Source organism: Artemia franciscana, chromosome 8, assembly GCF_032884065.1.
Source record: "Artemia franciscana chromosome 8, ASM3288406v1, whole genome shotgun sequence".
In the NCBI taxonomy this organism is placed as follows: domain Eukaryota; kingdom Metazoa; phylum Arthropoda; class Branchiopoda; order Anostraca; family Artemiidae; genus Artemia; species Artemia franciscana.
The window spans coordinates 41112653-41125752 of NC_088870.1; the positions used below are offsets into that span (position 1 = coordinate 41112653).

At 34.2% G+C, this 13100-nt stretch overlaps 1 protein-coding gene across 1 annotated transcript in view; it reads right to left on the reverse strand.

The window, feature by feature from the left end:
* LOC136030439 (DNA polymerase theta-like) overlaps positions 1–13100 on the reverse strand; it is a gene marked incomplete in the record, with an annotated part of 266307 nt that overhangs the window by 34995 nt on the left and 218212 nt on the right. Inside the window, 3 exon segments of the mRNA XM_065709422.1 lie at positions 1424–1631; positions 2501–2700; positions 5716–7534. Of these exon segments, the coding sequence (XP_065565494.1) occupies positions 1424–1631; positions 2501–2700; positions 5716–7534 (2227 nt within the window).

Genomic DNA, 13100 nt, shown 5'->3' on the forward strand with positions numbered 1-13100 from the left:
CTTGACGAAATCTGAAAGAATTTGAGATGTGAAACAAGTGCCTTCAGTCTTTGGATTTTGATTATTTAATATCTGCAGGTAAAAAAACTTTCCACTTTTCTCTTAAGTTTGTTGCTTCAATGCATTATCAACGCGTTGGCATACAGCCTAAATTAGAGCCTAGAAAATAGGGAAATTTCAAATTTTGTATATCTGCTATTTTTCAGATTAGACGATTTTAAAAAGTAGAAACAACAGCAAAATTATCCCCAATCAGATTTTTCATCATTTGACCTGAATACTCAGGTTAGGCTGCTCCGAAGTTTATAAATTTTAAAACCTATTTTATGTAGAATCTGCATCTTCATAGATAAGGAATAAACTAAAAATTAATTGGTATCTGTGTAGTTTATGTCCTGTTCTCAACTAAATACTAAGGTAATATAACAGCGATGGGCGTGCTACCTTTCCACCAGTGCTATATTCTTGGCGTGTTACCTACCACTAGAACAGTGGTAGAAACCGCTGTTTTCTTCTATGAGAAGAAAACATTTTTTTCAAGGTTTTCTTTCTCTATCTTTTTTCTTACTTAAATTGGATTGAGACTTCCTGATTTCTAAAAGGCAAGACCATAAAAAGGATTTCTATAGATGGAAAACATGCAGTCCACGATAGAGCTTAGATCGATTCACTGGTTCCCGGTTGGGCCTCTTTGAATCTAAAGTCGATGCAGAAGCTTGCTAATTTCGATACCCAGGAAATTCAAGAGTATCTAAAATTGGGGAGGCCGATGGCTAATTTCGGGGCTCAGGACTTAATAAATTAATGCAGATGGCGTGACGGTACCTCTAAGCATTCAGGATACCAGTAGGAGCATTTGCTATTGAAGCGATTAGCAAAGAAAATATAATGCCACACAGATGAAGATTGGAAAAAATCTCCACAAATTTATTACCTCCACACTCTTTCTCATTCAAGAACCAGAAATTCCAAGTCACAAGATTTAAATGTTTTTTTGCTAGAAAGTATCGATGGCTTCTCTACCTAGATATCGGGAGCTACCATGTGGTCTATTTTATTTAAGGGTTTTCAAAGGTACCGGAATTAGCAAGCTGCTATCCCAACATGTATTTGAGTTGTAAAATTGGCATGCTACCACCCAAAGTCTAGACCCAGAGGAGCACCACCCTGATGTCATAGGTCAAGTTTTGTTGGGAACCGACATTTTACGGTGAAATCAAATACCTGGCTAAAATTTTTAGCTGCAGTTTTAGCTCCATTATGGAATCGAGCTAATTTTTGTCAACCCGATGGGAACCATGTTCCAAGTCACAATGGTGACTTGGAACACGAATGGTGACTTTTCCTGTCATCATTACTGTGTCATCATCATGTGACTTTTCATGTCATCTATAAAAAACAAAAAAAAAGAAAAAAATAATACCTTTCAAGGTTTTCATGGTTCTGGTTTCTCTAATCTTTGTTGAGAGTGATTTCCAGGATTGGAGTATGACTTGACATTCAATAATTGCCTTTTCTCGGGAATTTAAACCTGTTATTGATGGGTCAGAAGCGATTCCTTGTAAGCTAATTCCTTTCAATTTGTCAATACTGTTTTTTATGGCAGTAAAAGATTTACAATACAAACGCGCCTAAAAAATAAAATAAAAGTTTCTAAGATCACTCAACCAAATACACAAAATAAAATACAATATTAGTAAAAAAAAATTCGAGACGGGGTTTCACATATAGAGAAGACTGCACTCCAACCCCTTTGAAGTCAAAATATCCTACAGATCGGCCGTAGTGTCTCTACCAAATCAGTAGAGAGTAAAAGACAGTCGCAAAAGTGTGACTTTGGGAGTCCAGGCCTGTTTAACCCCTTAGTGAGATAGAGGGATGGAGAGGGCAATTCCTAGGTTCTTCTCATCACGACACTTCCCAAAAGATGGTGTAGGATTAAACTAGGATCCATCATATTCTATGAGGAATATGAAGAATATGTAGACAAACTAGGTAGAAAGCAACATAGTTGTAGTTTTTAGTGTAGAAACATAATCTGAACTCATTGGAGAAAGGGGGCCCCTTAATTTTATTCGCTAGCAAAACTATCAGAATGGCTGTACGAACATAGCTGACCAGGCATGGTTGTCAGGAGCACTACACTTTATACTACCACAGCTTCAATATGACCTTGTTCGACACCTTGTGTTTGTGTCGACACCTAAAAACGTATACAAAGTTTTTTTTTATATGGAACTCGCAGAATCTCATAGCTCTATCCCCATATATCATATTGGCCGTATGAATCTTTACTATAGCTAGTAACAACTCACAGCATCAACAAGCAGTCTCGGGTGAACACAAATACGCATACTCCTCCTCAACTCCGATATATTCAAAGCCCTAAACTTAATCACATCTCATTTAGTTTTATTTTTTATTCTTTTCTTATACTTTACTTTTAATACAGAAAAATAACCTTGTAATAGTGCAAATATATAGTAGAAAAATGGCTCACCAGCTCGAAAATGCTCACTTCACTCATAGAGGAGTCTACTATCCATGAAGCAATTTTTGTGTCGTATACTTCAAGTGTAGATAAGTCAAAATTGAACGCTTGAGATAGTAGTTTGCTGATATTTTTCGCGTCATGCAGAATAATTTTGGAACTTTGCTGCGTCATCTTCTTAAAGAGGCTCTGTAAGTTCTCGAAGTCATCTAGAAAAAAAAAAATAGTCTGATTAGAGTGAGTCTCGTAAAACACCAAGAACAAAAGTGGGTCAACATATGATTCAATCTAAAAATAAACAAGGAAGAAAATCTAATATACATATACTGTCTTAAACCACTCTTATTATTCAACATTACTGAAATGTTACTTAAGCTCTCTAAGACAAACATCTAACAACAAATCCTGCCGCAATAAGTCTCAACGGAAGGTAGCCATAAATCTCCCAAATTTTCCCGGTATAAATCTCCAAAATCCTCCCAAATTTAGACCATGCTAAATTGATTCAGACTATTTAGTGATTTTTTTTTTTTGTACATTCTCATTTTTCTGCTTCACGGAGAGTTCGAAATATAAACAAGCCTGAGGACGGCTTAGAAAAAGTATGTTCGAAATATTGTTTGAAACCCGCCTGAAAATTCACAGGCAAGCTTAAACACCATTTTAATTATAAATAAAAATAATTAAAGAAGCATTTCCCGCGCAAAACTAGAATTGAAACATGAACAAACTTCACTATTGTACCCTATACTAAGTAAATGAAATGCTGGATGCCCTTTGATTATTACCAGCGTCCTATACTGCTTCGTTCTCGCTCATGGTTTTCTCAAAATTAAAAATTTTATCTATAGTTTCAATTTAGTTTTCGAAAAATATGCTTCTTCAAAACCAATGTTTGGTTTGCAAACATTTTTTTACCTGGCTAGCAGGTAAAAAAGCATAGTTTTACACACGTTGAGGATAACCGAAAAACAGGGCTGCTTCACAGCTCATTCTACAGCAGTCATATTATTTAGCTTTTCGCAAAAATACCTTTTAAATAAATTAAAAGGGCAGAATTCTATAAAAAACTAGACTGTAGCTTAATAATAGGGATCCGTTTTGTAGTAACAGAATTACAACAAGAAAATTGTTTTCAAATATAGTAGCTACCGTAATTTTTCATTTTATCACAATTGAGTACCCAATTAGCCGAGGGGTTGGCACCCTGGACCTGCAATCGTGCATCCTTTGGGGCAGGTATTCGAGTCCCGTGTCAGAAATTATTAGGTTTACGACAAGGGTCAGTGATGTGATCCTGTAGGCTCAACCAGAGGCAACCCGGCTCCAAATGGGTACCTGGAGATATCAGGAGGAAAGACACGGGATGCTTTGGATTATTTTCCCAAACTACGCATAGCACTCCTGCTCGAAGGCACAGAATCAGAAGATTAGTACTTGTGCAACACTGAACACAGGTCCGAAAATTTTTCTTAGGAAATCAAAAGAATACACTCTTGCACAAGGTGTGGCAATCACCATTTTCTTCTTTTTTTTACAAAAGTAAGCTTTTATACTTCAAGTTTCATACTTTGTCAAGCTTGCTAAGACGTTCTATAAGATCGGTTATATTGAAGTTAGAGGTACTAAGCCCAGTCCCCCATAATCAGGACCAGTCTATGAACCTTTTATGAAACAAATAAGGTTCTGCAAATGTACGTTAGACCCTAGATAAAAAAAAAAAAAAAAAAAAAAAACAGAGAGAGCCCAGGAGAAGGATTCGTGAAGCACAATAGTCCAATTCAGGAAAACAATAAACAACGATCATGTTTGTTTGCAATTTTCCTGCCTTCAACACGACTCATACCATCCTGATTTCAAGTCATTCACGACTTTAAGCACATTACAACACAAAAAAAAGTGATTAAAAAAAGAAGTAGAGTCAAAAAAGAAAAAAAGAGTAGGATTTAAAAAAACATGTATATTCAAAACAAAAATTATTTTGAAAATACCAAGATAGTTATACATAATTTACATACCTCCATTATCCTGAAATTTCCACATAAGAAATTCATAACGTATCTAGTAAGCACATGGAAAATATTTTTATACACTTAAATTTACTACCCCTTACGTCGACATTGGTCATATCTTCCATTAACCAGCAAAAACCTAAGCCGCAAACTGATGCATTTAAAAAGCCAATAAAAACATTCCCGACGTTTACCTTGACTATTGCTTATGTCATCTTAGATCACGTCTTGTATTGACCAGCCAAAAGGAAAGCCACACATTAACATAACAGAGTTCGAAAGTATATTAGAAAAGAAAAATATATATATAACTTCACTATCCCTTAGGTCGACAAAGGTCATAATCTCCAATTGACCAGCCAAAATTAAAGCCACAAATTAATACGGTTAGATGCCCAAGAGAAAATGTTTTATCAATGTACTTGTACTACCCCTTGGGTCAACATAGATCACACCTTCCATCAAGCAGTCAAAAGCTGACCTTACTAATTTGTATAGATAGAAAACCAAAGTATAACAAAACAGAGTTAGAAAAAACAAAAGAAACAAAATATTTTATTTATCCAACTCTACCACCCGACAGGCCGACATAGATCATCTTCCATTCACCAACCAGAATCTAAGCCACAAATTAACATAGTGAGAAAGCCAGAAATTAACATAACAAAGTTAAAAAGTGTAAAAGAAACAAATATTTTATTTATTCACCTTTACCACCCCTTAGGGTGACATAGATGTTCTTCTTTTGACCAGCCAAAAGCTATGCCACAAATTAATACAGCTAAAAACCAGATAAAAAACTTTTGCCATCTTTACCTTTACTACCCCTTAGGTCAACAGAGGTCCCATATTGCATTGACCAGCCAAAAGCTGAACCACAAATTAATTCAGTTAGAAACCCACAAATTAACATAACTGAGATAGAAACCATAAAATAAAAATATTTATTTACTCATTCACCTTTAAAACCCCTTAAGGTTGACAAAGGTCATGTCTCCTATTGACCAGCCAAAAGCTAAGCGAAAAATTAGTAGAGCTAAAAAGCTAAGGAAAAAAAATTTTGTATGATACCATTACAACCCTTTAGGTTAGCATAGGTGATCCTTGCATTGATCAGCCAAAAGTTAAGTAAAAATTGGTATAGTTAGAAAACCACAAATTAACATAAAATAGTTAGAAAGTATATAATAAAAAAAATGATTATATATTCACCTTTACTACCCTTTAGGTCAACATAGGTCACATTATCCATTGACCAGCCAAAAGCTAAGCCACAAATTAATAGATTAGATCCAGTAACAGTAAACCCTGTATCAACTAACGAAGACTTTTTCATTCTGGCTGGTCCCACTAGAGCCACAGATTCACAACCATTTTTTTTGCATGCAACAGACAAAGTAAATTCACTATACTTTACAAGATTATCTTGTATACTGCTGAATCTCACGGTATTGCTCTCATTAACAATAGTCATATTTCTAGAAAAATAAGATATCTTTTTCTCAAGGAAAAAATCCGTAAGTTTTGTACTAGTTGACTTTTTTAATATATTAGAAACGAATGGAGATTTGTCAATAATATCTTCACTGTAACTTCTCCGTAATTTTGTAACTTTAGCAACTGGACGTTTAGTTTGTAGTTTGGTCTGTTCTGGTGACATTTCCAGAACTTCTAATTCTAAATCACAGGTAGAAATTTCATGGCATGATGATGATATAAGACCTGAATCAGTTATGGACATTTTAAAGGGAGGAGCGGGTATTACACAGTCCATACCAAATAAATCTTGACTCTCTATTTTTGCAAGTTTTTTAGAAGTGATTTGTCTACGATTGTGCTCGTTTCCAAGGTCTGTGATTCCTCGCAAATTATTTTGGATCCTAGGTGATCTTTTCCGCAAAATCGGTGTCGAATTACAAGGCGGGCTTAAACGCTTCCTCGATAGAAATACACCATTACTTTTATTTGAGTCTGCCACTTCAATAGATTTTAAAGCGTGGCTGCACATTTGTGGGTCAAGTGAGTCACAATTGGTATTATTATGTTTCATAGGAGTTATTCCGCAGATTGTTACAGGGCTATTAGTCTTTAAGCATTTATCACTCGGTATAAAAGATGACTTGGCAGTATTACGTAATTTCCTTGAACTGTGTGATTCCGATTCAATTGGGCTGTATTGGGCCGTATTCGGTTTAATCGGGGTTATTCCACAAATCACTTCTGGGCTTAGTTCTCTTTCAGATTTTGTACTTGGTATTAGAGACGATATGGCTGGTTTTTTCTTCAGAAGAGTAAATGATTCACTAGCTCCGTGCTTTAACTGGAAGAAACGAGATCTTTTCTTTCCAGAACTAGAGCATTTTGCCATTTTCAACGGTATACACACACTAGGGGAGGACATACTCGACATTCTATCTCTTTTAGCCACAAACGTCCCTGACTCAACATTTTTACGAGCAGACGATCGAGTAATTCTTGTAAACTCTGAAGAAGAATCTTTAGCAGACGTCTCATCGGTAGTAAACATATCTGGTGATGACAGGTTGGAAGTTGAATAGTTTTTATTTTTACTGCCATTTCGTGTGCCACTGACTTCAGAAACATTGCACTGGAGGATCCTCCGACCAGAGTTTACTGGAGTTTCGAGGTCTTTTTTTGTGATTATCGCTCCAGACATTAGTGACGGTGAACTGTTCGTTGAGACATCAAGCACTTTCTCGATATCTGCCTTGAGATTCACTGCGGTGGACACAGATGACTCCAGCGTTTTCCCTGATGAGGCATGTGAGATTTGAAGGACTTGTAAAGAATCCATTGGGTTTTCAGAATTATTCCTATTCTTATTATTTTCGGTAACTGGTGATTTCATAGCTCCTGATGGCAAAGTTGGTGATTTTTCACGGTTTTTACTTTTGGATGTGCTCATGTCGGAGCAACTATTGATCGAAGGAGGCTGTAAGAGCTGGGAGAGAGTTCCATCATTCCTGTCCTCTGCAGGAACATGAACGTTCTTTGAAGTCTGCTCCTGTTTCTATAAAAGAAACGGAAATTCAGTATAAAATTTAGTTTCAAAAATCACCCAAAGTTTCCTGGTTTACAAATAACAATAATAAAAAAGATAATCGAGATTGTGCCGCTTAGAGAACTTGTAAAGAGAACTTGTAAGAGAATTGGCAGAAGAGAACCAATATTTAGGGTACAACTTCAATGACAAGACATACAGAAAGGATTATACAATTTCTATGAAACAAGAAAAATGACGGAGACACTATGATGATCACATTAAAAACAGTGTGAAGAATAATGAGAAGGGATAAGAAATTAAGGCAAAAAGCGTAATTCTATTCTTCTAACTTTTGTAGAGATGTGCACATATATACTGCGAATATCTGAAAAAAGATAGAGGAGAAAGTGATGGAGAAAGAAAACAGAGAGAAAGAAAAGGAGAATAAGTTAAAGCGAGAGAAACAATAAGAAACAAATACAACGTAGAAACAATAGGGAAAGTTTTTTCAAGACAATGGAAATTATTTATGTAGATATTTCGGCCCTATGTCCAAGGGCCGTCTTCAGCACAATACAATACTATATATATATATAAAAGAACTTACATCAAATTGTGAGAATTAAAACTGAATATAAAAACACTTATTAAAACATTTTTTTTTTAAATATAGCCCTAGCATCCTTACTTCAGCGAAGTTCAACCAGGACTGGCGAAAAGAATGAAATGAAGAAATATAAACTCATTCAAACTAAAGAGAATAAAATGATTAGATGCAATTTCTTAAAGCTAATCTTGCTTGTTTAGCAGCCTGTCTCAAAGGCCTTTTCGTAGTTGGTTCAGTACTATTATAAATTGGTTTAGTAAAATATTTTGTTAGATCATTTTTAATTAAATTTGAGTATAAAGAATTTAGTGAGTATTCCCCCAAGTCCCTGTTCAAAGAAATATTTTTATTTATTTTGAGATTAATTTCAATTGATTTTCGAACCACCTGTTTTATTCCCAAATCATTACTAATGAGTGAAGAGTTTTCAAAAAGTATCATGTGGGACGGATTATTAAATATATGCCAACCTAGAGCAGAATCAAAGGAGTTGTTGGAACCATTTGAAATTAAGGCCTTGTCTATGTCATTTTTATGCTGTTGTAACCTTTTGTCTAGATTCTGATGGGTCCTGCCGACATAGTATTTTCCGCAATCACAGGGTATTTGATAAACCCCTCTTTGGCGAGTAACTGGGGTCTTATCTTTACCCGAATTTAAGAAATTGATGATTTTAAAATTATTAGTAAAAACTACGTACAGATTATTTTTTGTGCAAATATTTTTTAATTTTGTTGTAATCTTTGGGATATACGGAAGATAGACAATATTTGAGGGCTTATCAATAGCCTCACATTGTGAAGTATCTTCTTCGATTTTACAAGAATGTCTTTTTATTCTACGGCTAATTATTTTATTTACAAAAGGAATGGGGTATCCATTACCAAAAAGAATATCTCTGATAAAATTTATTTCTGCATTTATATATGAATGGGAACAAATATTTAGGGCACGATCAATGAGGGAAATTACAACTGCTCTTTTAACTTGTGGGGGGTGATTTGAATTAAAGTGAAGATATCTATTGTTTTGTGTTGGCTTTCGATATATAGTAAAATCCAGTTCATTAGCATTACGAATAATTAATACATCTAAAAACGGTAGTTTATTTTCAATTTCAACTTCAAGGGTGAACTGCAAATTTCGGTCATAAGTGTTAAGATGATCTAAGAAGCCCCGAAGTTCAGCTTCCCCATAATTCCAAAGTGAAATTACGTCATCCATATAACGACCCCAATAGACATGTTTTAGAAAATAAGAATTCAATGCCCAATTCTCAAGATTCTCGACGTAAATATTTGCTAGTAGCCCGGATAAAGGTGCCCCCATGGGTAATCCATTTTTTTGCTGATAAAAAGAATCGCGAAATTGAAAATACATAGAAAACTTATTACAAATTTTAACAAGAGTCATTAAAACTTCACAATCAATTCCTGTCGCTGAAGTCTCGATCAAGTGGTAATTTTCTTCTATTTTGTTTTTTAATAAATCCTCTGAAATAGTTACATCTATATTTGTATACATGGAAACAATGTCGAAACTACTAACTATTGTGTTTTCTGAAATACTTGTGTTGCTAAGTTTTTCAATCAAATCTGCCGAGTTATGAATATAGGAATTTTGAGAATACAATAAAGGTTTGAAAGCTGCACAAAGCCATTTTCCAATATTGGCAGCGGGAGCTTTAGTACAAGCTACAATAGGTCTTAAGGGAATACCCTGTTTATGTATTTTTGGTAAACCGTAGAGTTTAGGACAGAAACTATCACGGGGAAAAAATTTATTGTATAGTTATTGTATATTTATTGTATAGCTGCACAAAGCCAAAATGGCTTGAGACAGGCTGCTAAACAAGCAAGATTAGCTTTAAGAAATTGCATCTAATCATTTTATTCTCTTTAGTTTGAATGAGTTTATATTTCTTCATTTCATTCTTTTCGCCAGTCCTGGTTGAACTTCGCTGAAGTAAGGATGCTAGGGCTATATTTTAAAAAAAATGTTTTAATAAGTGTTTTTATATTCAGTTTTAATTCTCACAATTTGATGTAAGTTCTTTTATATATATATATAGTATTGTATTGTGCTGAAGACGGCCCTTGGACATAGGGCCGAAATATCTACATAAATAATTTCCATTGTCTTGAAAAAACTTTCCCTATTGTTTCTACGTTGTATTTGTTTGTTATGGAAAGGCAGTGTGGTCTTCGTCGCTATTTTCGTCTAGCTTATGGGGAGCAGTTGACCTATGATATCTTTTATTTTATTAGTCTAGGTAAAAAACATGCTAATATTATCAATCAACAAAAATTTTTAGAATCCTGTAGAAAGGAAAACCTTATTCCCAAGTCTTTAAGATATAAATTACATTTAAATACCCGAAAAGAAGCGCAATTTGCCCATACACTACAGTTAAAAACCCTAGTCCATATTATTAAGGACAAAAAACAGTAACGACATATTATTTCTTCAGAGAGAAAATCGTTGGAAACTTTTTTGCTGGAAAACCTGTCCACCGTTGATTTTGCTCAAGATGTTAGATTAGAAAGGAATTTGTTTAGCCACGATTTTCGTTTGTCCAAGGAACGCCTCTATAAAAAATTAGAAGGCTTACGAAATGAATCTTCGATGAGAAACCGTATTTATTCTCCAAGATTCACTCCTGGGCCTGCTATCGTTAACCTTTCTTCTAAAACATTGGAACCCCAGGAAATCGAAACACTAGAAAAAGGTCCAAAATTTTGTTTTCTACCGAAACAGGTTCCTGTGGCAGATATAGTTTCCTCTCTAGAGTCCGCTTTGCATAAACACTATCCTTCTGTCTCTAACCCGGATGAAGTTAGATCTGGTCTAATAAATATCCTCTATAATAGCCAAAAAAAGTTTAAGCCTCCTACCAATTCCACACCGGAAAATTTGCATGACATAAAAATACTATCTAATCTCCGAAAAGATCCTTCTATTATAATAACTAAAGCAGACAAAAGCAATTCACTTGTTGTCATGAATACAACAGACTATGACAACAAAATTTTTTCGCATTTAAATGACACAATTACATATCAAACAATAACTCATGATCCTACTGATCAGTTCACTAATAATATTATAAATGAATTAAAGCAGCTAAAACAAAATGGTAAAATCACCCCACAACTATAAATTTTTTCCCCGTGGTAGTTTCTGTCGTAAACTCTACGGTTTACCAAAAATACATAAACAGGGTATTCCCTTAAGACCTATTGTAGCTTGTACTAAAGCTCCCGCTGCCAATATTGGAAAATGGCTTTGTGCAGCTTTCAAACCTTTATTGTATTCTCAAAATTCCTATATTCATAACTCGGCAGATTTGATTAAAAAACTTAGCAACACAAGTATTTCAGAAAACACAATAGTTAGTAGTTTCGACATTGTTTCCATGTATACAAATATAGATGTAACTATTTCAGAGGATTTATTAAAAAACAAAATAGAAGAAAATTACCACTTGATCGAGACTTCAGCGACAGGAATTGATTGTGAAGTTTTAATGACTCTTGTTAAAATTTGTAATAAGTTTTCTATGTATTTTCAATTTCGCGATTCTTTTTATCAGCAAAAAAATGGATTACCCATGGGGGCACCTTTATCCGGGCTACTAGCAAATATTTACGTCGAGAATCTTGAGAATTGGGCATTGAATTCTTATTTTCTAAAACATGTCTATTGGGGTCGTTATATGGATGACGTAATTTCACTTTGGAATTATGGGGAAGCTGAACTTCGGGGCTTCTTAGATCATCTTAACACTTATGACCGAAATTTGCAGTTCACCCTTGAAGTTGAAATTGAAAATAAACTACCGTTTTTAGATGTATTAATTATTCGTAATGCTAATGAACTGGATTTTACTATATATCGAAAGCCAACACAAAACAATAGATATCTTCACTTTAATTCAAATCACCCCCCACAAGTTAAAAGAGCAGTTGTAATTTCCCTCATTGATCGTGCCCTAAATATTTGTTCCCATTCATATATAAATGCAGAAATAAATTTTATCAGAGATATTCTTTTTGGTAATGGATACCCCATTCCTTTTGTAAATAAAATAATTAGCCGTAGAATAAAAAGACATTCTTGTAAAATCGAAGAAGATACTTCACAATGTGAGGCTATTGATAAGCCCTCAAATATTGTCTATCTTCCGTATATCCCAAAGATTACAACAAAATTAAAAAAATATTTGCACAAAAAATAATCTATACGTAGTTTTTACTAATAATTTTAAAATCATCAATTTCTTAAATTCGGGTAAAGATAAGACCCCAGTTACTCGCCAAAGAGGGGTTTATCAAATACCCTGTGATTGCGGAAAATACTATGTCGGCAGGACCCATCAGAATCTAGACAAAAGGTTACAACAGCATAAAAATGACATAGACAAGGCCTTAATTTCAAATGGTTCCAACAACTCCTTTGATTCTGCTCTAGGTTGGCATATATTTAATAATCCGTCCCACATGATACTTTTTGAAAACTCTTCACTCATTAGTAATGATTTGGGAATAAAACAGGTGGTTCGAGAATCAATTGAAATTAATCTCAAAATAAATAAAAATATTTCTTTGAACAGGGACTTGGGGGAATACTCACTAAATTCTTTATACTCAAATTTAATTAAAAATGATCTAACAAAATATTTTACTAAACCAATTTATAATAGTACTGAACCAACTACGAAAAGGCCTTTGAGACAGGCTGCTAAACAAGCAAGATTAGCTTTAAGAAATTGCATCTAATCATTTTATTCTCTTTAGTTTGAATGAGTTTATATTTCTTCATTTCATTCTTTTCGCCAGTCCTGGTTGAACTTCGCTGAAGTAAGGATGCTAGGGCTATATTTAAAAAAAAAATGTTTTAATAAGTGTTTTTATATTCAGTTTTAATTCTCACAATTTGATGTAAGTTCTTTTATATATATATATATAGTATTGTATTGTGCTGAAG